At 46.6% G+C, this 27175-nt stretch overlaps 1 protein-coding gene across 4 annotated transcripts in view; it reads right to left on the bottom strand.

The window, feature by feature from the left end:
• Positions 1–25980, bottom strand: part of LOC141097734 (interleukin-18-like) — a 39762-nt gene extending 13782 nt beyond the window's left edge. The window contains exons 1-4 of one of the 4 annotated variants that reach the window (XM_073585112.1): positions 25677–25980; positions 10615–10656; positions 10485–10517; positions 318–350 (exon numbers count right to left, since the gene is read on the bottom strand). In XM_073585112.1, the coding sequence (XP_073441213.1) occupies positions 318–350; positions 10485–10517; positions 10615–10633 (85 nt within the window). In that variant the 5' untranslated portion in view covers positions 10634–10656; positions 25677–25980. Of the gene's footprint in view, positions 1–317; positions 351–10484; positions 10518–10614; positions 10657–22634; positions 22655–24360; positions 24457–25676 lie in introns of those variants that run through there. The other 3 variants (XM_073585111.1, XM_073585113.1, XM_073585114.1) reach the window with 3 other exon arrangements.
• Between the last annotated feature and the right edge of the window lie 1195 nt (positions 25981–27175).

Raw genomic sequence — 27175 nt, 5'->3', positions numbered from 1 at the left:
CTATCATGCTTCCTGTAATTGTAATTTGTATAGTTCATGATAAAACCACATCTTTCTGTGCAGTTCTCCAGTGTTCGGAGCTCTTCTCCTAGACTTAGGCTGTAGCTGTCAGAGCGGAAGCTTCGACTTAGTGAAATTCTCCATTAGCTAAATACATTATCCCCTTTAATAATCTTGACCACCAAGAATGTCTTTATTACTGCTCCAATGCCCTATACCACCATGCTAAAGTGTATACATAAATCTAGTATAGTCATATTTCATTTCAGCATGGGTATACAGTATAAGTTCTAGGAGTAAGTCTGAAATCATATTACCAGGTGAATGTAGTTTCATTTGCAGAACATAATCTAGAATAAATAAAAAAATAAGATATAAAAAAGCATAAATAACTCATAATAGTAGACTTAACATAAGAGTATATGGGGAAATTACTGGAATTGGTGTTGCTATCTTGGTCTTTCATTGTAATGTGGAAAATGCTATTTGAGCAAGTCATGACGTGTCTGTAGCTTTATGAATACTCATTAAAATGTTCATTTATGCAGGTCAATACAAACTGTGCAGGTGAAGGAGGGGCAGAACGATCGATAATATGACCGTTCTGTTTCCATACAGCAGGCATGTTATCATTCTGTCCCCATATAGCAGGCATGTTGTCATTCTGTCCCCATATAGCAGGCATGTTGTCATTCTGTCCCCATATAGCAGGCATGTTATCATTCTGTCCCCATATAGCAGACATGTTATCATTCTGTTCCCATACAGCAGGCATGTTGTCATTCTGTCCCCATACAGTAGACATGTTGTCATTCTGTCCCCATACAGTAGACATGTTGTCATTCTGTCCCCATATAGTAGGCATGCTGTCTTTCTGTCCCCATATAGTAGGCATGCTGTCTTTCTGTCCCCATAAAGCAAGCATGTTGTCATTCTGTCCCCATACAGCAAGCATGTTGTCATTCTGTCCCCACATAGTAGGCATGTTGTCGTTCTGTCCCTATACAGCAAGCATGTTTCCGTTCTGTCCCCATACAGCAGGCATGCTGTCATTCTGTCCCCATATAGTAGGCATGTTGTCGTTCTGTCCCCATACAGAGAGACTGAGATAGTGACAAGAAGCTTCCTTGCAGACAGGCTGTATTCAGTGGCTGAGACGCTTCCCTGTGACCAAGGAACAGACTGTACTGTTACACTGACCTGCCGAGAGAGACTGGCACAGGCAGAGCCCCTGACCCTGGTAAGAGAACGCCGCTGCTGCAGCAGAGGGAAGGATCCTGCATACAGGGGGATACTGCCATCATCATACCTCTTGAGCCTCCACGTTAACCCCCCATACACCAGTTGGACTATACCTAGGATCCCAGAGACGGATGACATCAAGTGCCCCTTGTGACTGGGTGCCTACCTGGGAGAAGAGTGATTTCTACAATCAAGTTCTCCAGGAACTGTTAAGCTGCCACCCCATAAGAGAATAACTGTCTATTGTTGTGCACTTTTGTTATCTCTTCAGTATCTGATAATATCTGTTACGGCATTTTCACTGTTATTCATATGTTTTATCTGTTTTACTCCCTGTAAATAAACCTCCCCTTTTACTGTTGGTCTGTCTGTTTCATGGTGACATATACTCCTCCTGCACGTTATTACATTTGGCGTAGTCGGCAGGATGTCACACGCAGGCACGGATGAGGCGGACCAAGCAGTCAGGGAAGGCTCCAGGACTAGCATTCCACTGGGAGCCATGTTGAATAAGATACCACGGTTTAATGGGAGCAATGTGATATTGTGGGGTTAGACGGAGTGTATCCGGGGAATGATGCGGATGCACCCCATGACACCAGCCCTAGAGGCGGAGATAGCATTGAGAGGGAGACACAGGATTCTATCATGCATAGGTCCCCCCGGGAGAGAGATACCCTGGACAAAGTATTATGGATACTTGAGGAGACGCATGGGGACCCCACTGACGTAGGGGAGCTGCGCATGCGACTGTTTTGCCGGGTACAAAGAGAGGGGGAGACAGTGACTCAGTTTATGAACGCCCTACAAGAGCTCTACACTGCTAGACGGAAGGACGGTGTAGGCGTAGGGTCCATTGACGTGCTGCGAGACCAGCTGGTGATGGGATAGGGAGACGTGTTGATGAAGCAGGCCTTGCGAGAGCGCGTGCGGGAGAAACCAGACATGACTTTCTCTCAGGTTGAGAGTGAGGCGCGCACGCGTGAGCAGGAGCAGGGAGTGTTAGCACCAGTGGGGAAGGTATGGAGCAGGGAGGTAGCTGCCCCTCAATGGGTAGAAGCCCTGAAAGAAGAGATTAAGCGGATCCGTCAGGAAATGGCCGAATATTAGGGCCCCTGCTATAGAAACTTCCCCCCAACGTGAGACTAGTGCTGCTCAGTGAAGAAGACCGTCTACACGCTGCAACTGTGGAGTACTCAGCCCTAATGAAGAAGAGACGGCATGGATCCGGGATTCCCGGCTGAAGATAAGAAGAATCTGGAAGGAGATTGAGAGTCTGGGAGAAGCCCTCACTGCTGTCTTGGGAACCAGCGACATGTTCCGAAGGAATGTGTGGAAGCACATAGAGAAAGATAGTGGAGGAGAAGTGCGGAGCATTAAGAAGGCTTCAGCAACGGCTCCAGAGCGTAATCATGTGTCCAGGAGTGAAAAGCAACCACCGATGAGCGACGCTTCCCACCGAGGTTGGCAATACAGGCCAAAGCGCCCACCAGATAGATGCAGCCGTGAGTGTTGGGTGTGCCGAAGAGTGAGATACCTGTCCAGAAATTGCCCTACCCGAGAACGGCGGTGGCAGAGACCCGCTCACCCCTCTGAGGGTCCTGCTAATTGGAGAGAGCGTCGCCCCTGGAAGGAAAGGTATGGCGGAAGAAGGAGAGCCCCACGCCGAACAAGACAGTGCTCTGGTGTCAGACGCCATGAAGAGGCGGGGAGGATGTCGACTGTCCACGAACATATGTCGGTACTGTCCCGGCACATGGAGGCAGGATTGGAAGAACCCCAACCTGGGTCTGGAGGCCCCGATGGTAAAGTTTGACCCATAGAGGAGGAGGAACCTATTGCCCGAATGGTCCATCGAGATGAGTTACTATCAGACCCGCCACAAGCTACCGACCAAGGAGAGATGGAGACAAGAGTTTCTGAAATATCCGTACCTGCGGTTCCAGTCCATGAGGAAAAAAAGCCACTAGTGTCGTCCCCTGAGGTGGGGTCTGTGCCGTCTGCCAGCTCACAAGATTCCAACTGGGCAAATAAGATAGAACAGCGGTGTGAAACAGGGAGTGTGGCTGAAAAGGCATGGAAAGTGACGCCCGATGTGGATGTTGAAGATTCCCACTTGAATGACCCTGATCCCTCCGGTTCTATGATACCAAAAAAAACAAGGTGTAAATCCCATATGTATAAAAGTACAATACTTTATTAGAAAATGTAATACAAAATCACAAACATGATTAAATACATAATACGAGGGAAAGGGTAAGCAAAAGAATACGTCACACCGGGTCTGGTACTAAAGATACAGTGGGGCAAAAAAGTATTTAGTCAGTCAGCAATAGTGCAAGTTCCACCACTTAAAAAGATGAGAGGCGTCTGTAATTTACATCATAGGTAGACCTCAACTATGGGAGACAAACTGAGAAAAAAAAATCCAGAAAATCACATTGTCTGTTTTTTTTTCATTTTATTTGCATATTATGGTGGAAAATAAGTATTTGGTCAGAAACAAAATTTCATCTCAATACTTTGTGATATATCCTTTGTTGGCAATGACAGAGGTCAAACGTTTTCTGTAAGTCTTCACAAGGTTGCCACACACTGTTGTTGGTATGTTGGCCCATTCCTCCATGCAGATCTCCTCTAGAGCAGTGATGTTTTTGGCTTTTCGCTTGGCAACACGGACTTTCAACTCCCTCCAAAGGTTTTCTATAGGGTTGAGATCTGGAGACTGGCTAGGCCACTCCAGGACCTTGAAATGCTTCTTACGAAGCCACTCCTTCGTTGCCCTGGCGGTGTGCTTTGGATCATTGTCATGTTGAAAGACCCAGCCACGTTTCATCTTCAATGCCCTTGCTGATGGAAGGAGGTTTGCACTCAAAATCTCACGATACATGGCCCCATTCATTCTTTCATGTACCCGGATCAGTCGTCCTGGCCCCTTTGCAGAGAAACAGCCCCAAAGCATGATGTTTCCACCACCATGCTTTACAGTAGGTATGGTGTTTGATGGATGCAACTCAGTATTCTTTTTCCTCCAAACACGACAAGTTGTGTTTCTACCAAACAGTTCCAGTTTGGTTTCATCAGACCATAGGACATTCTCCCAAAACTCCTCTGGATCATCCAAATGCTCTCTAGCAAACTTCAGACGGGCCCGGACATGTACAGGCTTAAGCAGTGGGACACGTCTGGCACTGCAGGATCTGAGTCCATGGTGGCGTAGTGTGTTACTTATGGTAGGCCTTGTTACATTGGTCCCAGCTCTCTGCAGTTCATTCACTAGGTCCCCCCGCGTGGTTCTGGGATTTTTGCTCACCGTTCTTGTGATCATTCTGACCCCACGGGGTGGGATTTTGCGTGGAGCACCAGATCGAGGGAGATTATCAGTGGTCTTGTATGTCTTCCATTTTCTAATTATTACTCCCACAGTTGATTTCTTCACTCCAAGCTGGTTGGCTATTGCAGATTCAGTCTTCCCAGCCTGGTGCAGGGCTACAATTTTGTTTCTGGTGTCCTTTGACAGCTCTTTGGTCTTCACCATAGTGGAGTTTGGAGTCAGACTGTTTGAGGGTGTGCACAGGTGTCTTTTTATACTGATAACAAGTTTAAACAGGTGCCATTACTACAGGTAATGAGTGGAGGAAAGAGGAGACTCTTAAAGAAGAAGTTACAGGTCTGTGAGAGCCAGAAATCTTGTTTGCTTGTTTCTGACCAAATACTTATTTTCCACCATAATATGCAAATAAAATGAAAAAAAACAGACAATGTGATTTTCTGGATTTTTTTTTCTCAGTTTGTCTCCCATAGTTGAGGTCTACCTATGATGTAAATTACAGACGCCTCTCATCTTTTTAAGTGGTGGAACTTGCACTATTGCTGACTGACTAAATACTTTTTTGCCCCACTGTATATATAAAGAGGTGGGAGAGCGGCAAGTACCATAAATCAGTCATAATGACCATCAAAAAAGTGCAAGAAAGACACTTATTGTATGTGACCAAAAAAAATAGTATTATATCAGACTAGTAATTACACACCCAGCTCATAAATAGACCAATACTGGGAATTTTATGTAAATTAACCTCATGGCTTGAAACAAGCCAATAGGAATAAACAATATCCAACTAAATTACAAGAAAAAGTCACAAATATTAATAGTGCCACTCTTACCCATAGTCCCTCTTCCCAGCCCCCCGAGGAAGTCAACGCGAAACGCGCATTGGGGCTGCGTGTCCTGGGATTCTGGGAAGAGGGACTATGGGTAAGAGTGGCACTATTAATATTTGTGACTTTTTCTTATAATTTATTTGGATATTGTTTATTCCTAGTGGCTTGTTTCAAGCCATGAGATTAATTATAATAATAATAATATTTATTTTTGGTCACATACAATAAGTGTCTTTCTTGCACTTTTTTGATGGTCATTATGACTGATTTATAGTACTTGCCGCTCTCCCACCTCTTTATATATATCTTTAGTACCAGACCCAGTGTGAGGTATTCTTTTGCTTACCCTTTCCCTCGTATTATGTATTTAATCATGTTTGTGATTTTGTATTACATTTTCTAATAAAGTATTGTACTTTTATACATATGGGATTTACACCTTGTTTTTTTTGGTATCATAGTATTTATGGGTGTCCCGATTGTCAGATTTGGTCCTGTTTGGTTCTAGTGTATTTGACTCTGAGAATCAGTAATATGTCTATATAATGGAGTCTGTTCTAATTTGTTTCTCCCTCCAGTTCTAGTTTGGACGAAAGTACTCCTGTCAAAGAGGGGGGGAGCTGTGGTGAAGAATTGCCAAGACTAAGTCCCCAAACTGAGGAGCCCAGACAAGAAGTCCCTACGTTTCCCGTTGATGATGAAGTAAAGGGCGAAACGGCTGTTAGCGGCAAAGCCAAGAAGAAGAAGAAAAAGAAGAAGACAGTAGAAGCCGTCGGAAGAGTTAGTTCGATAACACAGAAGGCATCTGAGGAATTGTCTTCTACGGCTGACGATGAAGTAGAGGAAGAGCATCCAAACCTAACCGATGAGCCACTCATAGATCAGTATACTCGGGAGTATAGGGCAGTAGAAAGACTTAAGCAGATGCGAGGTTCAAAGGTATCTGTCTACCCGTAACAGAGTAATGAGAAGCATGAAGACCCCACGCCCATGGAATGGTGAGCTAAAAGAGGGGGAATGTAAGGGGGTGAAGTGCAAGAAGAGCCATGAGAGGGCTGCCCTCTCTGCTCCATGCCTCAAACAGTTAAACAGGACAGCAGGTTCCCTGGGAGACAGAGGAGTGGCTGAGCACAGGGGGCCAGGAGAGGAGAGCAGAGAGCGGGAATCTTCCCGGGCTTTTGGGTCAGTGCAGCGTGAGGAGCTGAAGGGGAAGGACGCTGATAGAGACTGCAGAAGAGACAGAGCTCCTAGTCACAGAGAGAGTCCGGGGTATCGTTGCAAAGGGACAGCAGAATGTGAGTACGTGAGCCTGCGTACTGTGGAGACAGTGGAGCTGCGTCCTGACCCCGTGGACAGACTGAGACCTGCAGAGAAGCAGAGACTGTATCCTGTGACTACTAACAGTTGGAGTCTGCAGTGACAGATAAGTTGTCTCCTGATCCCCCTGTGAAGTCTGTATGTGCAGAGCAAGGGCTGTATGCCGTGAATCTTCTCAGAGAGACTGTGATAGTGGCAAGACTCTTCCTTGCAGACAGGCTGTATTCAGTGGCTGAGACGCTTCCCTGTGACCAAGGAACAGACTGTACTGTTACACTGACCTACCAAGAGAGACTGGCACAGGCAGAGCCCCTGACCCTGGTAAGAGAATGCCACTGCTGCAGCAGAGGGAAGGATCCTGCATACAGGGGGATACTGCCATCATCATACCCCTTGAGCCTCCACGTTAACCCCCCATACGCCAGTTGGACTATACCTAGGATCTCAGAGATGGATGACATCAAGCACCCCTTGTGCCTGGGTGCCTACGTGGGAGAAGAGTGATTTCTACAATCAAGTTCTCCAGGAACTGTTAAGTTGCCACCCCATAAGAGAATAACTGTCTATTGTTGTGCACTTTTGTTATCTCTTCAGTCTCTGATAATATCTGTTACAGCATTTTCACTGTTATTCATATGTTTTATCTGTTTTACTCCCTGTAAATAAACCTCCCTTTTACTGTTGGTCTGTCTGTTCTGTGGTGACATATACTCCTCCTGCACGTTATTACACCCATACAGCAGACATGGTTTTGTTTTGTCCCTATACAGCAGGCATGTTGTCGTTCTGTCCCCATACAGAAGGCATGATGTCGTTCTGACCCCATACAGCAGACATGTTGTCGTTCTGTCCCCATACAGCAGACATGTTGTCGTTCTGTTTCCATAAAGCAGGCATGGTTTAGTTCTGTTCCCATACAGCAGGCATGGTTTTGTTTTGTCCCCATACAGCAGGCATATTGTCGTTCTATCCCCATACAGCAGCCATGTTGTTGGCAGCACATACTATGTTTACACATTGCAATGTGAAGCTGATATGAACCAGCTTAGCCATAAAACGAGCATTAGACATAGAATGAGCCTTTGGCTCATTTGTCAGTTGATCAAATGCCTTCTATATACAGCCCAATAATTGAGAACGATTGCCAATTGTGAAAGGACCTTTACTGGCTGTCACGCTCACGCCTTGGCTGACTGGCGTGAGCCGGGGGGTTTGTGGCCCCACTGTGCCACAAACCAGACTACCCTGGAAGGGGCGTGACTACGACAGCTACCTCGGTCTTCACTGGAGCCTCTGATGGTGAGGTCAGGCTTGTGCGGCAGGTAGCTGTCGGGTGCCACTCCAGGGTGGTGTCTGGCTGTGGCTGCTGATCCCACTCGGGGACAAGTCACTAGGACAGGTGTGACTAACAGGCAGGCTGAGACACTGGGCAAGCAGGCACGGCTTGGTACACTGGCAGGCAGGCACGGCTTGGAGACACGGCTTGGAGACACTGGGCAAGCGGGCACGGCTTGGAGACACTGGGCAAGCGGGCATGGCTTGGAGACACTGGGCAAGCGGGCACGGCTTGGAGACACTGGGCAAGCGGGCACGGCTTGGAGACACTGGGCACGGCTTGGAGACACTGGGCAAGCGGGCACGGCTTGGAGACACTGGGCAAGCGGGCATGGCTTGGAGACACTGGGCAAGCGGGCACGGCTTGGAGACACTGGGCAAGCGGGCACGGCTTGGAGACACAGAGCAGGTAGGTGACGGCTTGAGACACAGGGCTAGCAGGAGTGGTATATGAGAGAACCGGTTTAGACCTGTTCACACAGGAGGTGCAGGTATGGATATAGGCAGGAAGGAGTGGAATATGAGGGAACAGGTTTGGACCTGTTCACACAGGAGGTGCAGGTATGGATATAGGCAGGAAGGAGTGGAATATGAAGGAACAGGTTTGGACCTGTTCACACAGGAGGTGCAGGTAGGCGGAGCCACAGGAGTGCGGAGTAGGCAGAGCCGCAGGAGTGCGGAGTAGGCAGAGCCGCAGGAGTGCGGAGTAGGCTGGGCTTCAAGGGAGCCGGGCAGGCAGAGCGGCTAGGGAGCCGAGCAGGCAGAGCGGCTAGAGAGCCGACCAGGCAGAGCGGCTAGAGAGCCGTGCAGGCAGAGCGGCTAGAGAGCCGTGCAGGCAGAGCGGCTAGAGAGCCGTGCAGGCAGAGCGGCTAGAGAGCCGTGCAGGCAGAGCGGCTAGAGAGCCAAACAGGCAGAGCGGCTAGAGAGCCGACCAGGCAGAGCGGCTAGAGAGCCGTGCAGGCAGAGCGGCTAGAGAGCCGTGCAGGCAGAGCGGCTAGAGAGCCGTGCAGGCAGAGCGGCTAGAGAGCCATGCAGGCAGAGCGGCTAGGGAGCCGTGCAGGCAGAGCGGCTAGAGAGCCGTGCAGGCAGAGCGGCTAGAGAGTCGTGCAGGCAGAGCGGCTAGAGAGCCGTGCAGGCAGAGCGGCTAGGGAGCCGTGCAGGCAGAGCGGCTAGGGAGCCGTGCAGGCAGAGCGGCTAGGGAGCCGTGCAGGCAGAGCGGCTAGGGAGCCGTGCAGGCAGAGCGGCTAGGGAGCGGACGCACAGATAGGGAGGACACAAGGAAAGACATGGCAGAGAAGGAACCACAGACAAGGAGACTGACAGACAGAGGTAAGACTGAGTTCAGACAGAGACACAGGGACAAAGACACAAGGACCAGTATATTCTGCCTCCTGGCAGGAGGACAGAGAACAGACAAGGCACTGGGAACAAGACTCAAGGGCCAGGATATTCTGCCTCCTGGCAGGCGGACAGAGAAATGCTAGGCAAGGTACCAAGACACAGGAATACGCAGTAAGAGCCTTCAGAGAAGGCAAGACATAGGACAGGGCCTGGCTGGCTCAGCAGCAAGGAGCTAACTGAGTTTAGACATTGCACAGGCAATGTTTCAGTGGGAGTGGCGACACTAAATAGTCTAGGGCTCTAGGTGATTGGTAAGGGACACATTACACAGGTGCACCCTGACTGCATAAGAACCAGAGAGTTCAGGCGCCGCCCCCCTATACACACAGTCTGGAAACATTGAGAGCAGAGGCACAGAGCTGGCAACAGACAGAATTCACAGCATGGCTTGAAGCAGAAAGTAAGTTGGTGTGCGGGGGATGGGAGGCCATGCAGTGATGCCAGCAGGGTTGTTACACTGGCAGATGATGAATATGGAGATGACTAGGAAATCAACTTTAGATGTAATATGGCTGCAAACTTGATTGGGATGTACTTGTACATCTCTGACCACAGGGACAGTTGATGTGAAAACACTGAAAGGGGCTGATGCACTGAGCTTGACAACCGGCCTGTTTCATCCCATGCTGACATTTCTTGCTTGCATTGAATTGAAGGTATAAAATAATTGGAATAGTGTGAAAATGGATCCAGCTCACACACCACACTTTCATTTTGCTTTATTTGGAAGAATTATTTTTAAAATGATGCAACATCAATTGGGACGTCTCAGACAACATTGCAAATATAAAATAGGGGGTGATGTATGAAAAGAACCACACGCGTTTCGAACAAATAGTTCTTGAACACTGTTTCTCCGCTGTGTGCATTTACTGGCTCGCGCAGCGTCACATTACTATTTGCTCTACATCCATATACAATGAATATTCTTAAATAAAAAATGTATCAAAAAAAGGCATGGAGCTTGCATTGTTTTAACAAAGCACATAGCACATGAGTGTGGAAATGTAGTGATTTTGACTTACCATGACTTGGCCTTTCGTCGATCTTCGTAAAAGCTGAAAAAAAAAGTTGATTTACTTTGAGTGAATCGATAAATTCAGGACCTTTCCCTGTTTTCATTTTGCACTCACACTACTGTTGTGTAGCACTCACTTTGGTCACATTGCAACATTTCTTTTCTTATTTGCAGAATCACTGAAAAATTACAGAAAATACAAATTAATTACATCAAGCAACAAATAATATAACACCCAACCATGGGTGCACATGTCTCCCCATGTATACGAAGATGGAGGCTGTGATGGTGGCTTCCATTGCCCATTGGCTATAAAGGCATACATTTAAAGGATGAGTTTTTTCCATCATGTATCCATTAAAGTGGTTGTCTTATCTTAATTAACTTTTTGAAAAGTGCTTTAAAAAAAATGTCCACATGCCTCAACGCAAAAATAAGAATCGTCCTCCAATCACTGCGATTCCGACATATGGTCAATTTCTGCAAACCTACAGCAGATCAGCCATGCCCAGATCTAGGTAGGGATGTCTTCAGTGGACAAGCTAGTGAAATATGCCATGCTTTACGCTTACGTAACAGTAGCTTGTCTAAGCAGCTGGTTTCGTCATCTCCAGCCTCCTCCGCAGCAGGGATTTCCCAAAAGAACAAGAAGCCATGAAGTGCAGAAAGTCACTACGTACTAAAGCAATAAAACATGCAACGTGACTGAACAGATGTGTAGTAATCATAGTCTTCCGTAATTCTACATAACAAGAAAAATGCTGATGTCAGCATTACATGTCCATTGAATCCACCCGGTTCCATCATGGATCCGTAAAGGAGGACTCCTCTGCCTCCACTGCTATGTCAGCATGACACATAATGACACAAAGGGCATACATAATAATTAATATGATACAATATTGCCACAAGTAAATAATAGAATGCCGAAATAATACCATCATGCGCTACCAGTACAAGCAAACCATGCCTACGTCCAGTGACTGCTGCAGATCGTTCAGACCATCACTTCTACCGATACTTTCATGATCCCATATACATAGGCGCTATAAACCTGCTGAATTCCTACAAACCTAAACTCGCAGGTATATTAAATTTCGCAGAAGTTTGCAGAGGTCGTTGGGATTTTTATCTGTTTGCTAAATTACTGCTTTTCGATTGCAAAGAAATAAAAATTTGACACAAAAACTGCAGCTTAAAAAAATTGGAAAAACAAGTAAAACAACTGCCCAGGGCCACATACTGTAGCAATTATGTCTGGCTTCCAAAACTGCTCATCTAAAATTATGAAACCTAAAGGGTTTATCCAGGAGTAGAAAAACATGGCTGCATCCCTCCATAAACCGCATCACCCTTGACTACAGGGTGGGTCTAGTAATGCAAGTCAGCTCTACTTATATGTATGGGACTGAGCTGTAATATAAAACCTAACCTGTGGGTCAGCAGGCTTAAGTGCTATATTGTTTTTTGTCATGTGTTCATTTTCCTAAAATCCTTAGTTATCGGCCTTGGATAATCAGCCCCTGGGATGGTCTAATAGATACTTATGGGAAATAATGGGGCTTTGTTAGCACCTCGTCTACTGTAAGAAGGCACTGAATGTCGAGATCACGTTGTAGGTGGGCAATGGGTTGACCACAGTTAAAAAAATTTGAATTAAGATATTTTGTGATCTCTTCTAATTGCCTGATGTCCAATGATGAAAGCAGAGATCCGGGAATCAGGATTTTACAGAACTGGAATCTCCTTTAGTAGCAAAGCTGTAAAAAGCCAACAGGGTCGTCAGTAAGGGGTTAAGTAATTCCGATATTTTATTCTTCATGACAATTTGGGGTGAAAAAAAGGAAATGGAAAGTTCTGTTCCTGAACTATCACATTTTTCTGTACTATAAGCTTGGAAACTCCCTACTTGTCACAGAGAGACCAGGAATGGAATGGATGTCCTGTGTGAAAGGGCAAGAGGGAATATGAAAAAAATGTTATTTTAATGTTTGCTTTTATTAATGAGCCCACGTAATACAGTATTGTCTGTAAGCATTAATCCCATCCCCCTCCCCCTGACCCCAGATGTTGTACACAGTCCTCACAGATGGTTCCAATCACCACCAGACTAAGGAATACAGAGAAGTCCTCCCACTCTCTGTTATGATATTTCTCTCTCTTTCTCTTTTTTGGTATCTTTTCCTTTTTCAGTGTCTCAGTGTCTCTCTGGGTTTCAGTATTTTACTCTGGATTGTAAGTTGCCACATTTCTACTTGTGGAGAGTGACAGGCTTGACGTGCCAGTGTAAGGAGACTTGGAGGCAGGACAGTGTTCTTCAGAGAAACTAAATAAGCAAATTGTTTCCTCAGAGAGAAAGAGGACTTGAAGTTTAGTGCCACCTATTGGAAGCAGCATCTTAAAAGTTAATGTTGATCCTTTAACGAGCCTTGCAATATGATGCAAAACAAACCAGAATCTCAATTAAGACACGCTTCAGGTGTTGCCTTTAAGTCTCCTTACGCTGACATTTCAGGAAAGTCTCCACAATTAGAGGTTACCCCCTTACACCCCAGTCAGAGGCCTCTCATATAGCCAATCATTGCACTGTGGAGGTGGTAACACCCTGAAACACGTGTCTGCAAATAGAGATTCTGGTTTGGCTTTTTTTATCCTACATAATGTGGCAAAGCTCACTAAAGGGTCGATATTGACAATATTGACTTTTCTGATTGATACTTCCAATTGGTGTCACTAGAATTCAAGTCCTCTTCCTCCTTGAAGAAACAATTTACATATTTAAAGTCTTAATCTTTCGCTCTTTCTTGTGACCCCTGTCTATTTCGATCTCACTTTTGTTTTTTCTTAGCTCAATTCCATTCTCTCTCTCATTTGACTTTTCTTCCAATCTCTCTGTTTTCTCTCTCTTTTCCGATCACTGTTTCACTCTCTTTCAATCCCTCTTTTTGATCTCTCTTTTCAATATTTCTGTTTTTAGTTCTGTTTCAATTGCTCTTTTACTGTCCCTTTTATTTTCATCTGTTTTGATCTCTCTTTTTCAATTTTTGTGTTTTAACTAGTGTTGAGCGATACCACCCGATATTGAAAAATATCGGATCGGATTGGATCGGCCGATCTAAAAAAAATATCGGGTATCGCCGATTCCGATCCCGGAAGTCCCATTCAAGTCAATGCAACAGAAATATCGGAATTGAAAAAACCCCTTTCTTTCCTTGTAGGTTAATTCTACATGAAGAAAAACAACTAAGAATAATGTAGAATGTATTGTGGGAGGTGTAGGAGACATTAAAGTCATAGAGCTTTAGCCCAATCAAATGGAATAGCAGTAATAATTTTTTTATTTTAAAGACGCTTGGAGTTACAAAGATATTAACTATGTTAACCTCTTTTATATTTTGTCAGATATGTATGTTTCACTACTTCCATGCTCTTCACCTTCTTTTTTACTTCTCCCACACTTTCTCCATCATCCTCAGCAGCAGCATCTTTTTCATCAACTTCTTCTTCACCTTATTCATCTTCTTCTTCTTCACCTTCTTCCTATTATTCTTTTTTTTACATTCTTCTTATTCAACTATTATTCTTCTTCATATTCTACTTCTTCATCTTCTTCCTATTCTTCTTCTTCATCATATTCTTATTTGTGACAGGCATTCCTGTAGTTGTTATGTATAAAAGTTTGAAGATTACACCTTCCGTTCTGCCTGTCACAAAAGATTTACAACAGGATTTATCCGCGTTCAGTTTGGCCTGCAGCAGCAGGCATTTTCCAGGGGCACCATGAGGAGGAACGGACTCATCCCCATACACTGCTTAGTCTTCTTCTGCTTATAATTTAGGTAATATCATTTGCTCTTATTTTTAGTCTTATGCTTAATGTTCTTCTGCTTTTTGTTCTTCTGCTTCTTGGTCTTCTGTCTCTTGTTGTTCTGCATCTTGGTGGTTGTCTTCATGTTCTTTGTCCTCTTGGTCATCTTCTTGAGGGTCATCTTTTTGGTCTTCTTCAGTGTGGTCTTCAGGGTCGTCATCTTCAGGGTCATCGTCAGGGAGATCTAGAGTGAGAATCAATAAACAATTCCACAAGCTTGAACTTGGAAAAGTAGCAGAAGGTATAAGAAGGCTGAGGAACTGACAAGAACCATCTGACTGTACTGGAACCCGGATGAGTAGCAGAAGGAACAATAGCAAATGGAACTAGCGAGGACCAGCTGACGGTGCTGGAACCCGGAGGGGCAGCAGAAGGAACAAGAGCCAATGGCACAACCGTGGACCAGCTGACGGTTCTGGAACATGGTTACTAAGCAGGAGGTCCCTGTGCTACAAAGCACTACCAAGGACCAGCAAACGTTGCTGGAACTCGGATACCGAGAAGGAGGCACCCAGGCCAAAGGCTCTGCCGAGAACCAGCTGATGGTGCTGGAACCCAGATGGGTAGCAGAAGCTGCAAGAGCAAATGAAACAAGCGAGGACCAGCTGATGGTGCTGGAACCCGGAGGGGCAGAAGAAGGAACAAGAGCCAATGGCACAACCGTGGACCAGCTGACGGTGCTGGAACACGGCTACTAAGCAGGAAGTACCTGTGCTACAAAGCACTACCAAGGACCAGCAGACGATGCTGGAACTCTGATACCGAGAAGGAGGCACCTAGGCCAAGGGCTCTGCTGAGAACCAGCTGACGGTGCTGGAACCCGGATGGGAAGCAGAATCTGCAAAAGCAAATGAAACTAGCGAGGACCAGCTGATGGTGCTGGAACCTGGAGGGGCGGAAGAAGGAACAAGAGCCAATGGCACAACCGTGGACCAGCTGACGGTGCTGGAACATGGTTACTAAGCAGGATGTACCTGTGCTACAAAGCACTACCAAGGACCAGCAGACGTTGCTGGAACTCGGATACCAAGAAGGCAGCACCTAGGCCAAGGGCTCTGCCGAGAACCAGCTGACGGTGCTGGAACCCGGATGGGTAGCACAAGGTACCCATAATCAACAAAGTTGCAAGGCCGTGAGCAGGAAGCAGTTACTGAAACCCACAGTCCAATAGGGTGTGCTTGTCCTATTGGCACTACGGAACCAGCCTTTATTGCCAGAACCCGCAGCCCACATAGGAAGCACCAAAACTGCAGGCACCATAGACTCGGCTAACCCGACCGCAACACGACAGGACAACGTATTGGTGGCAAAGTGACGTTGACACTACCCAGAAACAGCAGGCGTGCTGGAACCAGGCTGGGCAGGAGGGAGTGCCCGTGCCAAAGACACTTCCGAGAACCAGCTGACGGTGCTCGAACCCGAGTGGGTAGCAGAAGCTACAAGAGTCAATGGAACTACCGAGAACCAGCTGACGGTGCTGGAACCCAGAGTGGCAGCAGATGGAACAACAGCCAATGGCACAACCGTGGAACAGCTGACGGTGCTGGAACACGGTTACTAAGCAGGAGGTACCTGTGCTACAAAGCACTACCAAGGACCAGCAGACGTTGCTGGAACTCGGATACCAAGAAGGAGGCACCTAGGCCAAAGGCTCTGCCGAGAACCAGCTGACGGTGCTGGAACCCGGATGGGTAGCACAAGGTAACCATAATCAACAAAGTTGCAAGGCCGCGAGCAGGAAGCAGTTACCGAAACCCACAGTCCAACAGGGGGTGCTTGTCCTATTGGCACTACGGAACCAGCCTTTAGTACCAGAACCCGCAGCCCACATAGGAAGCACCTAAACTGCGGGCACCATAGGCTCGGCTAACCCGACGGCAACACGACAGGACAACATATTGGTGGCAAAGTGACGTTGACAATACCCAGAAAAAGCAGGCATGCTGGAACCAGGCTGGGCAGGAGGGGGTACCCATGCCAAAGACACTTCTGAGCAGCAACTGGCGATGTTGTAGCCCAGGATCAATCACAGAGCAGGCTGAGGCCAACTTGGAGCAAGTAGAAAATAAGATGTTGTGTGATTTGGGAGGCAGCAGGAGACATTGCCGTCTACACAGCAGGGGAACAGCAGACATTACTGAACCCCACTAACACAGGAGCTAGTGTGTTTTTCTCTGTGAAGACGGTACTTCTGAACACCAACTGGCGTTGTTGGAGCACAGGATCAATCATGCAGCAGGCGGAGGCGAACTTGCTGCAGGTTTTATATAGGTTGTAGACTACTACTGATTGTAACCGTGCTCCACTATGGCCTCTGACTCTACTGTCTCTAGTATTTCCCCTGGCCTCCAACCCCGCCAGTTACAGCTCTGATGTCGCGTCTGCACAATCCACACTTGTTCCTGTGTAACTGGGGCTCAGTCACATCAGTTGATCCCCTGATGTGTGTCCGGCAAGGTCTCCTGCTCTGCCCTCATTCACACTACTAGTAATGGGAATGTGGACAGAGCAGGAGACATTGCCAGACACACATCAGGGGATCAACTGACGTGACTGAGCCCCAGTAACACAGAAACAAGTGTGGATTGTGCAGACGCCACTTCAGAGCAGCAACTGGCGGGATTGGAGGCCAGGGGAAAAAATAGAGACAGTGGAGCCACAGGCCTAAGTGGACCACAGTTGAAAATAAGTAGTAGTTTGAATGTGGATGGAGCAGGAGACTTTGCCGTCCACACAGCAGGGGAGCAGCTGGCGTTACTGAACCCCACTAACACAGGAGCTAGTGTTTTTCTCTGTGCAGACGACACTTCTGAGCGACAACTGGCTGTCTTGAAGCCCAGGGGTTATAGTTCAGGTGGTAGAAACATGAACACAACAGGAGACCTGGATACTGTTGCCAACCAATTATTTATTCGGGAAGAGGACTGGCAAATTCTGGCGAGATCCAGGCCTTGTTCATTTTCAGAAAAGTATGCCGGTCAACGTTATCGGAAGATAGTCTCGTGCGACGGTCTGTTACTACACCACCTGCGGCACTAAAGACGCGTTCTGATAATACACTGGCAGCAGGGCAAGCCAGCACCTCCAATGCATACTGGCTAAGCTCTGGCCATGTATCCAGCTTAGAGACCCAAAACTTGAAGGGGGAAGAGCCATCTGGGAGTACACTGACAGGGCAAGACATGTAGTCTGTCACCATCTGACGGAAACGTTGCCTCCTGCTGACTGGAGCCATCTGTGATGGTGTAGACAATTGTGGCGGACACACAAAACTTTGCCACATTCTGCCATAGTGGTCTTGCCTTGTGCTGAGGCGTTGCCTCTGCTCCCTCTTTGTGCCAAGTTTCCACCACTGCCTCGATGCAGAGCTGCTTTGTAAAGAACTAGCACCACTGCTGTCGGGTGGAATGGAAAACATGATGGACTGCACCAGTGTGTCTTGGTACTCCCGCAGTTTACGCTCCCGGGTCAACGGTGGTATGAGGCTTTGTAAGTTGTCCCGGTAGCGAGGATTTAGGAGGGTGTACACCCAATAATCAGTCGTGTTGAGAATGTGGGCAATGCGGCGGTCATTTCTCAGGCACTGCAGCATGAAATCAACCATGTGCTGCAGACTCCCAACTGCCAAAGAAACGCTGTCCCCTGTTTGATGCATCATCTCTGCCTGCTCTGCATCACCCCACCCTCGCTGTACATATTGACTAGAGGATTCTGTACCTCCCTCCTCTGGAGAGATGTCTTCCTCCTCCATCGACTCCTCCTCATCCTCCTCACAAAGTGTCCCCTGCCTAGGCCTTTGTGAGGAACCACGTAGCGCAGACTGTCCAGAAGCAGATGGCATTTGGGACTCCTCATCCTCCACCTCTTCCAAAACCTCCTCCCTTAGTGCTTGCAATGTTTTTTGTAGCAGGCAGATAAGGGGGACAGTCTTGCTGACTAGTGCATCATCTGCACTCGCCATCCGCGTGGAATCATCGAAGGCACGCAAAACGAGGCAGATGTCCTTCATAGATGCCCACTCAGTGGTGCTGAAGTGTGACCGGCGCACAGTTCGACTTGTTTGCGCCTGATGCAGCTGGTACTCCATGACTGCTGCCTGCTGCTCACACAACCGCTCCAACATATGTAACGTTGAATTCCACCTGGTGGGTAGGTCACATATGATGTGGTGTTCCGGAAGGCGTAATCGGCGCTGCAGAGCAGCAAGGCGCGATCTTGCCGTGCTGGAACGCCGCAAGTGAGCGCATTTTATGCGGACCTTGTGCAGCAGTGCATCAAGATTTGGATTGTCCCTCAGAAAGCTCTGCACGACCAAGTTCAGCACATGTGCCAGACATGGGATGTGAGTGAGGTTGCCTAGGCCAAGAGCTGCCACCAGATTTCGGCCATTGTCACACACTACCAAGCCCGGCTGGAGATTCGCTGGCAGAAACCACACGTCGCTCTCCTGCTTGATGGCATTCCAGAGCTCCTGCGCTAGGTGGCTTCGATTCCCCAAAGAAATTAATTTGAGTACAGCCTGTTGACGTTTGGCCACGGCTGTGATCATATCGGTCGTAACAGGCTCCTGCTGCGCTGTTTCTGAGGAACTTGAGTAGGAGGAGGAGTCAATGTGTACAGACTGGATTCCTGCAATCGGTGGAGTTGGCAGAACACGTACAGCGCCACTCTCCAGATCTGTACTCGGCTCCACAACATTGACCCAATGGGCAGTGAGGGAAAGGTATTGTCCCTGTCCATGGTTACTGGTCCACGCATTGGTGGTCAGGTGGACCTTGCTACTGACGGCATTTAGTAGCGCATGTTGTATTTTTCCCTCCACATGTTTTTGCAGGGCAGGGACGGCTCGCCTGCTGAAATAAAAGCGGCTCGGCACAGTGTATTGTGGGACTGCCAAGGCCATCAAGTCCCGGAAGGTGTCAGTCTCCACCAGCCTGAATGAGAGCATTTCAAGTGCCAGTAGTTTGGCAATGCCAGCATTCAGAGCCTGCGCTCGGGGATGGTTTGCCGAGTATGGCCGCCTTTTATCCCATGCCTGTGCTACCGATGGCTGTAGAGTGGCCTGGGAGTGTGAGGAGGTCTGGGAACGTGGTGCTGTGGGTGGAAGTTCACTGGGTCTCCGGACAACATTGCCAGAGGTTCTTCCTTGGCGATCCTGTGAGGAAGCTGAACCAGCTGTGTGTGAGCTGGAGGAAGAGGCCCCAACACGAGCTGAAGAGGTGGTAGGTGGTGCTGTACGTTGGCCTACGTCTTCAGTGTGTCTGTGTAACTCCACCTCGTGCTTGGTCCGCACATGTTTCCATAAATTTGTGGTATTGAGGTTGCTGACATTTTTCCCTCTTTTGACTTTCTGATGACACAGCTTGCATTTGACAAAGCAAATGTCATCTGCAACTGTGTCAAAAAGGACCACGCACTGCAAGTCTTTGGAGCGCCCGTTTTGCCTTTTGAAAGAGGAATGCTCCTACCAGGTGCCGAAGCGGAGGCTAGAGGCAACCAAGTCTGCCCCCTCCCTCTCCCTCCTGTTTTGGCCGTTCGAGAAATCTCTTCCTCAGAGCTGCTCCCACCACCTTCCTGTTCCTCACGCAATGATGGGTCAAGGACCTCATCATCTACACTCCCCTCTTCAAACACCTGCTTCTCCTGGGTTGTCTCGCCAGCACCGTACGCACCAGAAATTGGTAACTGAGTCTCGTCATCATCTGATGCGTACTGAGGTGTGCTGACCATAGGCACTGGTCCACCCGCCTCTTCAGATTCCGAGGGACAAAGAAGTTGCGCATCACTGCATACTCCCTCTTCTTCACATTCTGGAATGCTGCTTGGCTGGCCCCCTCTTTCCAAGCCAACAGATTCAGAGAACAGAAGTAGAGACTGTGATGGCTCCTGTCCAGGGCTCTCTGACTGTCTAGACACTTTGGCAGGTGGTGAAGAGACAGATGGTTGCTCTTCGGTGCTCTGGCCCTGAGAGGACGTGGAATTCATTGAAGTCGATGCGTTAGCTGCCATCCATCCGACAACGGCTTCAATTTGTTCCTCCCGCAGCAGTGGGGTACGGCGAGGTTCTACAAAGCTGCACATAAAGGACTGTTGCCTGGTGAAACTGGGGGATGCTGACTCACTGGTGCCAGCAGCAGGCACAGAATCCCCACGTCCACTCCCTGCAGAATCCCCACGTCCTCTCCCTGCAGAATCCCCACGTCCTCTCCCTGCTGAAACTCCACGCCCACGTGCCTTACTCCCTGCCTTCTTCATCTTGCTAGACTGATAAAGATAGGCAGAAAAGTACAAAGGGGGGGCTTAGTGTGCTTATTCCTGAACAGCTGGTCACAAGTATAACAAACACTAATTTTATGAAGTGTGTGTGTGGACTACACTTTAATAGAAGCTAATGTGGCCTACACAACTGTCAAATGTAGTGTTTGTCGAACTTTATTTTGTTTTGTTTTTTTTGAAAAAAAACTAAAAGGATGTGACCAAAGATTTGAAAGTGATAGTATCACAAACTTTTTGGAGCTATTACAATGCAGGCAGGTAACCTACAATGCAAAAGATGAGGCTCCAAAAAAAATTGGGTAATACTAATCTGGCTGCAGCGGAAGGGCACAAGCCATAAAAAAGGCTCCTCTATCTACTCCTATATAGTGTTTGCAACCAACCAATGTAGATGGATACGGATGGATGAACACTAATAGGAGAAAAAAAAGGAGCTGCAATAAAAGAAAAATGTGTGAGGCAGTGACGCACGCTGAGCGGCCTACAACCAGACATAGCTGGAGGACACACTACTCAGCGTGAGCTGCATTCACACACAGTCAGAGACCTCTCAGACAGCCGTGAACAGTGCAGAGAAGTGGGCACTAGCACTGAAAGGCTCCGCTGTCTACTACTAGTGTTTGCAACGAACGTATATGGATACGGATGGAAGCACACCAGATAGAATTTATGAAAAATAAGCAGCTAGAAAAGAAAAATATGTATGAGGCAGCAGTGAGGCACGCTGGGTGGCCTACAACTAGACGTGGCTGAAGGACCCACTACACAGCGTGAGCTGCACTCACACAGCCCTTGCAGACAGCTATGAACACTGCTGCTCGGCAAAAGAAAGCTACAGTGGTGGTTTATGTAGCCTGGGTAACGCACAATATTTTTTGGAGAATCGCTATTTCTAACTGTCCCTCACAGTCTTCAACAGCAGCCTGTCCCTAACTAAATTCACAGCAGAGTGAACAGAAATGGCGGCGGCGGCTTTTATAGTGCATCATGACATCATTTCAGCAGCCAATCACAGCCATGCCAATAGTTAACATGCCTATCAGGATGTGTCCACACTTCGGAGGATTCCCATTGGCTGAATCAAATCGAGCGGGCTCATAGCATTATGGGAACTTCCGATTCCGGTATTCGATATGAAAAAGTATCTGAACTAAGTATCGGAATTCCGATACAGCGAGTATCGGCCGATACCCGATACTTGCGGTATCGGAACGCTCAACATTAGTTTTAACCTCTCTCTGTTTCTGTTTTCTTTATCCATCTCTTTTTCTGTCTAGATCTTTTTTGTTTTGATCTCTCTCTTTCAATCTCTCACAATTTCTATTTCTGTTTCAGTTTTAATATATTTTTCAGTTTTCAATCCCTTTCTTTGTTTCGATCTCACTCCCTGTTTGATAATTCAATGTCCCAGCGCTAAGAAAATCGAGCCTAGAAGCCAAATGTAAATTAACCTATAAGTGCATTGAGAGGATGTGCTAATGAACGCGGGGGACATGAACATGCCCCCAATGCACAAAACCGACTAACTTACCTGGATTGTATTTAATGAACAAATCACCTTATCAAGAGTTTATTTGTGGAATCACCAGACTACAGAAAATATTTTGGACCATCAGGTGTATTTTTTTTTGTCTCACAGTGTCACACAATACAATGCCCTATTCAACAACTGTTCTAAGCCAGAGTATGGCAAGTACCACACAGCTAATTAAAGTAACAACACTCATCATTACTTTAATACACTAAGGTCAGTGAATCTGGTAAATTGCTAGAACCTTCAAGTGCAGTTATGAAAAACATCAATTGCTATGATGATTCTGATTCACATGAGGACCAGGAAAGTAAGACCAAGAATTACACCTGCTGCAAAGGATAAGTTCATCAGAGTTGCCAGCATCAAAAACAGCTAATTTAAAGAACATCAGAAAACAGTCATCATAAATGGTGAACATACATCATGTAGCAGATACATCTCAACATCAACTGTCCAGAAGAGATTTTGAGAAGCAATACCTTATGGTCGATTTTCTGTAATGAAGCTGTCAGGGTCCTGACAGCGCTGGCGTACAGCCTCCGCTAAGCAGGGACTCACCAGCACCGTAGGGACCCCTGGGGACAAGAACAGCCGGACAATAAAGATGCACGGGACCTGAATGTAGAAGATTAGAAAGCCGGCACAGGACCTACGGTCATGTGAATGGTCATGTGACTGCAAGGGGGCGGGGCTTAGCATCCTGCTTTCAGAGGAGGAAGAAAGCTCAGAGTTGGGCAAAGCAGAGGTCAGGCACAATACAGGCAAGCGAGGTACAGGAGGAATAAACAGACGGGAGGTCAGACAAAGCCAAAGGTCATACGCAAGATATCAATACAGTACCAGGGATGAGACAGAACGGACAGTCAGGGCCAAGCAGAGATCAAAAACCAAACGGATATAGAAGGTACCAAGCAGAATCCAAAGCGATATCCAGAGAACAGACCGAGTCATTCACAGGGAATCAAGCAACCAGAACACAGCACTAACACACTCAGGGGTCACCACACAATGCCAAGGGCGAAAGTATAACTGACGGGGATGGGAGCTTCCTGAGGCTGTAAGAAGCCTCCCAGAACCAATGAGAGGCCACCCTAATAGGTCCCAGGTGTGCAGGTGATAGTCTGCACTGCGATCAGAACATTAACCCCAGAAGTGCCAGTCACCCAGCACTGGTATCATGACAGTACCCCCCTCTCAACAGGGGGCCTCTGGTCCCCCAGGCTTGCCCGGGTACCTAGCATGGAAAGCCTGAACCAGACGATCTGCATGCATCAACCGGGCCGCCACCCAGGACCTGTCCTCCGGCCCATACCCCTTCCAATGAACTAGGTACTGTACTGACCGCCGTACCAACCTAGAATCTACAATGTGACCAATCTCATATTCCACATGTCCCTCAACCGAAACCGGAGGAGCAGCGGATTCGGATTCTCTCCAGACAGCTTCAAACGGCTTCAGTAGAGATCTATGGAAGACGTTAGGGATCTTGAAAGAGGGTGGAAGGCACAGCCTGTATGCTACCGGGTTGATTTTTTCCACAATCTTGTACGGGCCAATGAATTTGAGGCCCAACTTGGCTGACGGAACCTTTAACTTAATGTTTCGCATGGAGAGCCAAACTTTCTCTCCCACCTGAAACATGGGACCAGGTGTTCGTTTCCTGTCCGCGAAAAACTTATACCTGCCTTGAGACCTAGATATACGCCGCTGGACTTCTGCCCATGTATCTTTTAACCGCTGAACAGAGTCCTCAGCCCCGGGGCACCCCGAATCCAGATGAGAAAACTCACCAAACTGAGGACTGAACCCATAGTTGATGAAGAAAGGGGACATACCAGTGGATTGACTCACCCGATTATTGAAGGCGAATTCAGCCAACGGCAGTATATCACACCAGTCATTCTGTCTAGCAGAAGTCAGACATGTGAGGATCTGTTCCAGAGACTGATTAGTGCGTTCTGTCTGACCATTACTCTCAGGATGGTATGCAGACGAAAAGCACAGAGATATCCCTAATTTTTTACAGAAAGCACACCAAAACTTAGCCACAAACTGCACACCACGATCAGACACCAAATTCAGGGGTACCCCATGCAAGCGGACCACATGCTGCACAAACAATCTCGATAAGATCTCAGCAGAAGGTAATGCGGACAGAGGTACAAAATGAGCCTGCTTAGAAAATCTGTCCACCACTACCCATACCACCGTATTACCCCTGGAAGAGGGAAGATTGGTAATAAAATCCATGGACAGATGGGTCCCCGGTCTTTCGGGAACTTCCAAGGGCATCAGCTCCCCCCCGGCTATGGGAGCTTTCTGAGGCTATAAGAAGCCTCCCAGAAACAATGAGAGGCCACCCTAATAGGTCCCAGGTGTGCAGGTGAGAGTCTGCACTGCGATCAGGACATTAACCCCAGAAGTGCCGGTCACCCAGCACTGGTATCATGACAGAAGCCACAATGGAGGACTGGCCAAAAAAAAGAGGCCCGTTTGGGTCAATCAACACAAAGACTGGACTTTAGAGCATAAAAAATCTGTTTTGTGGTCTGAGGAGTCAGAATGGAAATATTTTATACCAACAGCCATGACTTTGTGAAATGCAGAAACGATGAGTGGATGGTTTATACATGTGTGGTTTGAAAGGAAGCTGGATGTGATGTTGAGGGTGATTTGCTGGAGACACGGATGGTGATTTATTCCAAATTTATGGTAATCTTTCCCGGCATGATGACCACTGCATTCTACAGCTACATCTGATGTGCACTTAGTGTAACCATCATTTGTGGTGCAACAGACAATGATGTAAAACACATCTCCAGGCAATGTGACCAAGGAGCAGAGGGATGGAGGCTGCATCAGGTGTCATGGCCTTTACAATCATCCGGCCTCAACGCAATTGAGATGGTTTTGGATGAGTGGGATGCAGAGTGAAGGTAAAGCAGTTGACAAGAGCTCAGCACTTCTGGGAACTCCTTCAAGACTGTTGAAATTCATTCTAGGTGATGACCTGTTGAAGCTGCTGGAGAGAATGTCAAGGGGGTGTAAAGCTGTTATAGGAGTAAAAGAGGAGTGTGGAGGGGTACTGCAGGTAATCTAAGATATAACATATCATTTGTTTCACACGTGTTTCTTTACTCTTTGTTTCTATATGTGTTTTTTCATGGTTTTGCCGCTTTCAGCCTGAATTGAGAATGTGCACATTCCAATAAAAACAAGGAAAACAATTGCAAGCGCTGGTGTGTCCAAACTTTTGTCTCGCACTGCCGATATATTTATACATATATACAACAGTAATAAGAGTATTTATATGAGCACAGTATGAATTTATAGCGTGTAGGTACAAAATTGTAAAAGTAAAATATATGTATACATGAACATGCAATATGCATGCACGTTATGTGTGCACAGTATGTATACAGGTAGAGTATATAAAGTGTGTATGTACAGTGTGTGTATATATATATATATATATATATATATATATATATATATATATATATACAAATGGATTCTCTTACCTTCGAATACTGCAGATCCCAATGAATGAACTGGCGTGAGACTGTGGTTCTTTTTCTCGCGCTCCCAGAAAAGTGACAGCAGCTTCCGCCAGCCTCCTCTTATTACAATGGACGCTGCCAAAACTTCTTTCAGTTGGAATTTGTTCTTCCTTTCTTCTTCTTTTATATCTCACACTTTAGCGACTAAGGGGATTTTTCAGATGATGCAATATAACTACGCTCCCTGCACACTGAACCACATTGCAAATTGTTTTGTTTTGCTTTCTTTAAGGGTTAAAAAACAAACCTCAGTCCTATAGTTTATGTGCCAGTGGCAGCGGTGACACAATCTATGGTAGCTGATCTCCAATTGCTTTCCATGTACAGATTCTCAATGTTATTGTAGTGAAAAAACCCTTTAGGCTATGTTCACACATTGCGTTTTTTATGCAAATTTTCAGCTGTGTTTCACAGTTACCAGCAAAGTCAATGAGCTTTCGGATATCTCATGCACACAGCTTATTTTTGTTTGTTTTCGGTATTTGGTGTATACCTTTGTTTTTGCACAATGCAGCTTGTTGCTTCTTTTAGTGTTTTTTTTCTGCATTTTTCACCTATTGAAAGTGATGATTAAGTGAAAAAAATGCTGATATAATGCAGGTATCTGGTTTTGCTGCCTTTTTGATGCCAAAACCTGATGACGTAGAATCATACTTTTTTTTATGCACTAAACTTTATCAGCATGCACATTAGACAAATGTAGCATGACAAAAACACAGGAAAAAAGCGCAACAAAAATGCATCAAGAAAAAGGCAACAACTTAGCAAGTCTGCTTCTTAAAAAACGCATCAAAAACACAATGTGTGAATACAGCCTAAATTAGGCAGCATAAAATTACTATTTCGAGCTAGAAAAGTTAATAAAAAATCCTTTTGCTGATTCATCAACTGGTTTACACAGCCAAAAGATTGAGAACAATTGTAAAAGGGTTTGACAGCCAGCCCCTTTCGTTATTAGTGGCTTGACGAGTGCAGGACCGTCCCCTTTCTCCATCCCGTGCCCAGATCCCTATTTTGTAACACTTTGGTCAAATTGCTAATTTTTACATTTTTTTTAGCAGAATGACTGAAGACCGGAAAACAAAAAAAAATTTGCTCACATCATGTCAAGGTACCCAATAATGATAATACAATAGTATACGCAGCCACAATGATCTATATGTAAACTGAGTTGTGATGGTGGAACCTGTCACCCAATGACGATAGTGGCATTACCTTTTCATGTGCATGGTAAAGTGGTCGCCTCATCTTGTTAAACTGTAAAATCACTAAAACTTTAAATTTGAAAAATTTATGAAATTGCAAAGTGCTTGGAAAAATCAGTATTTTTGCAATTTCTCTGTTATAAAAATCTTCATGGTACTCAAGAATGAAGTGATTTTTATAGTTATATTTTACTGCTCAGTTCCTAGATATCCGGCTACTTCTCCAGTCTTTACGTGGTGGACTTTCTTTGAGGC

Source organism: Dendrobates tinctorius, unplaced genomic scaffold (genome assembly GCF_039654945.1).
Source record: "Dendrobates tinctorius isolate UK_male_01 unplaced genomic scaffold, ASM3965494v1 ptg000086l, whole genome shotgun sequence".
Classification (NCBI taxonomy): domain Eukaryota; kingdom Metazoa; phylum Chordata; class Amphibia; order Anura; family Dendrobatidae; genus Dendrobates; species Dendrobates tinctorius.
Note: the sequence above shows the minus strand (reverse complement) of the source record. Positions and strands in the feature narration are given on the sequence as shown.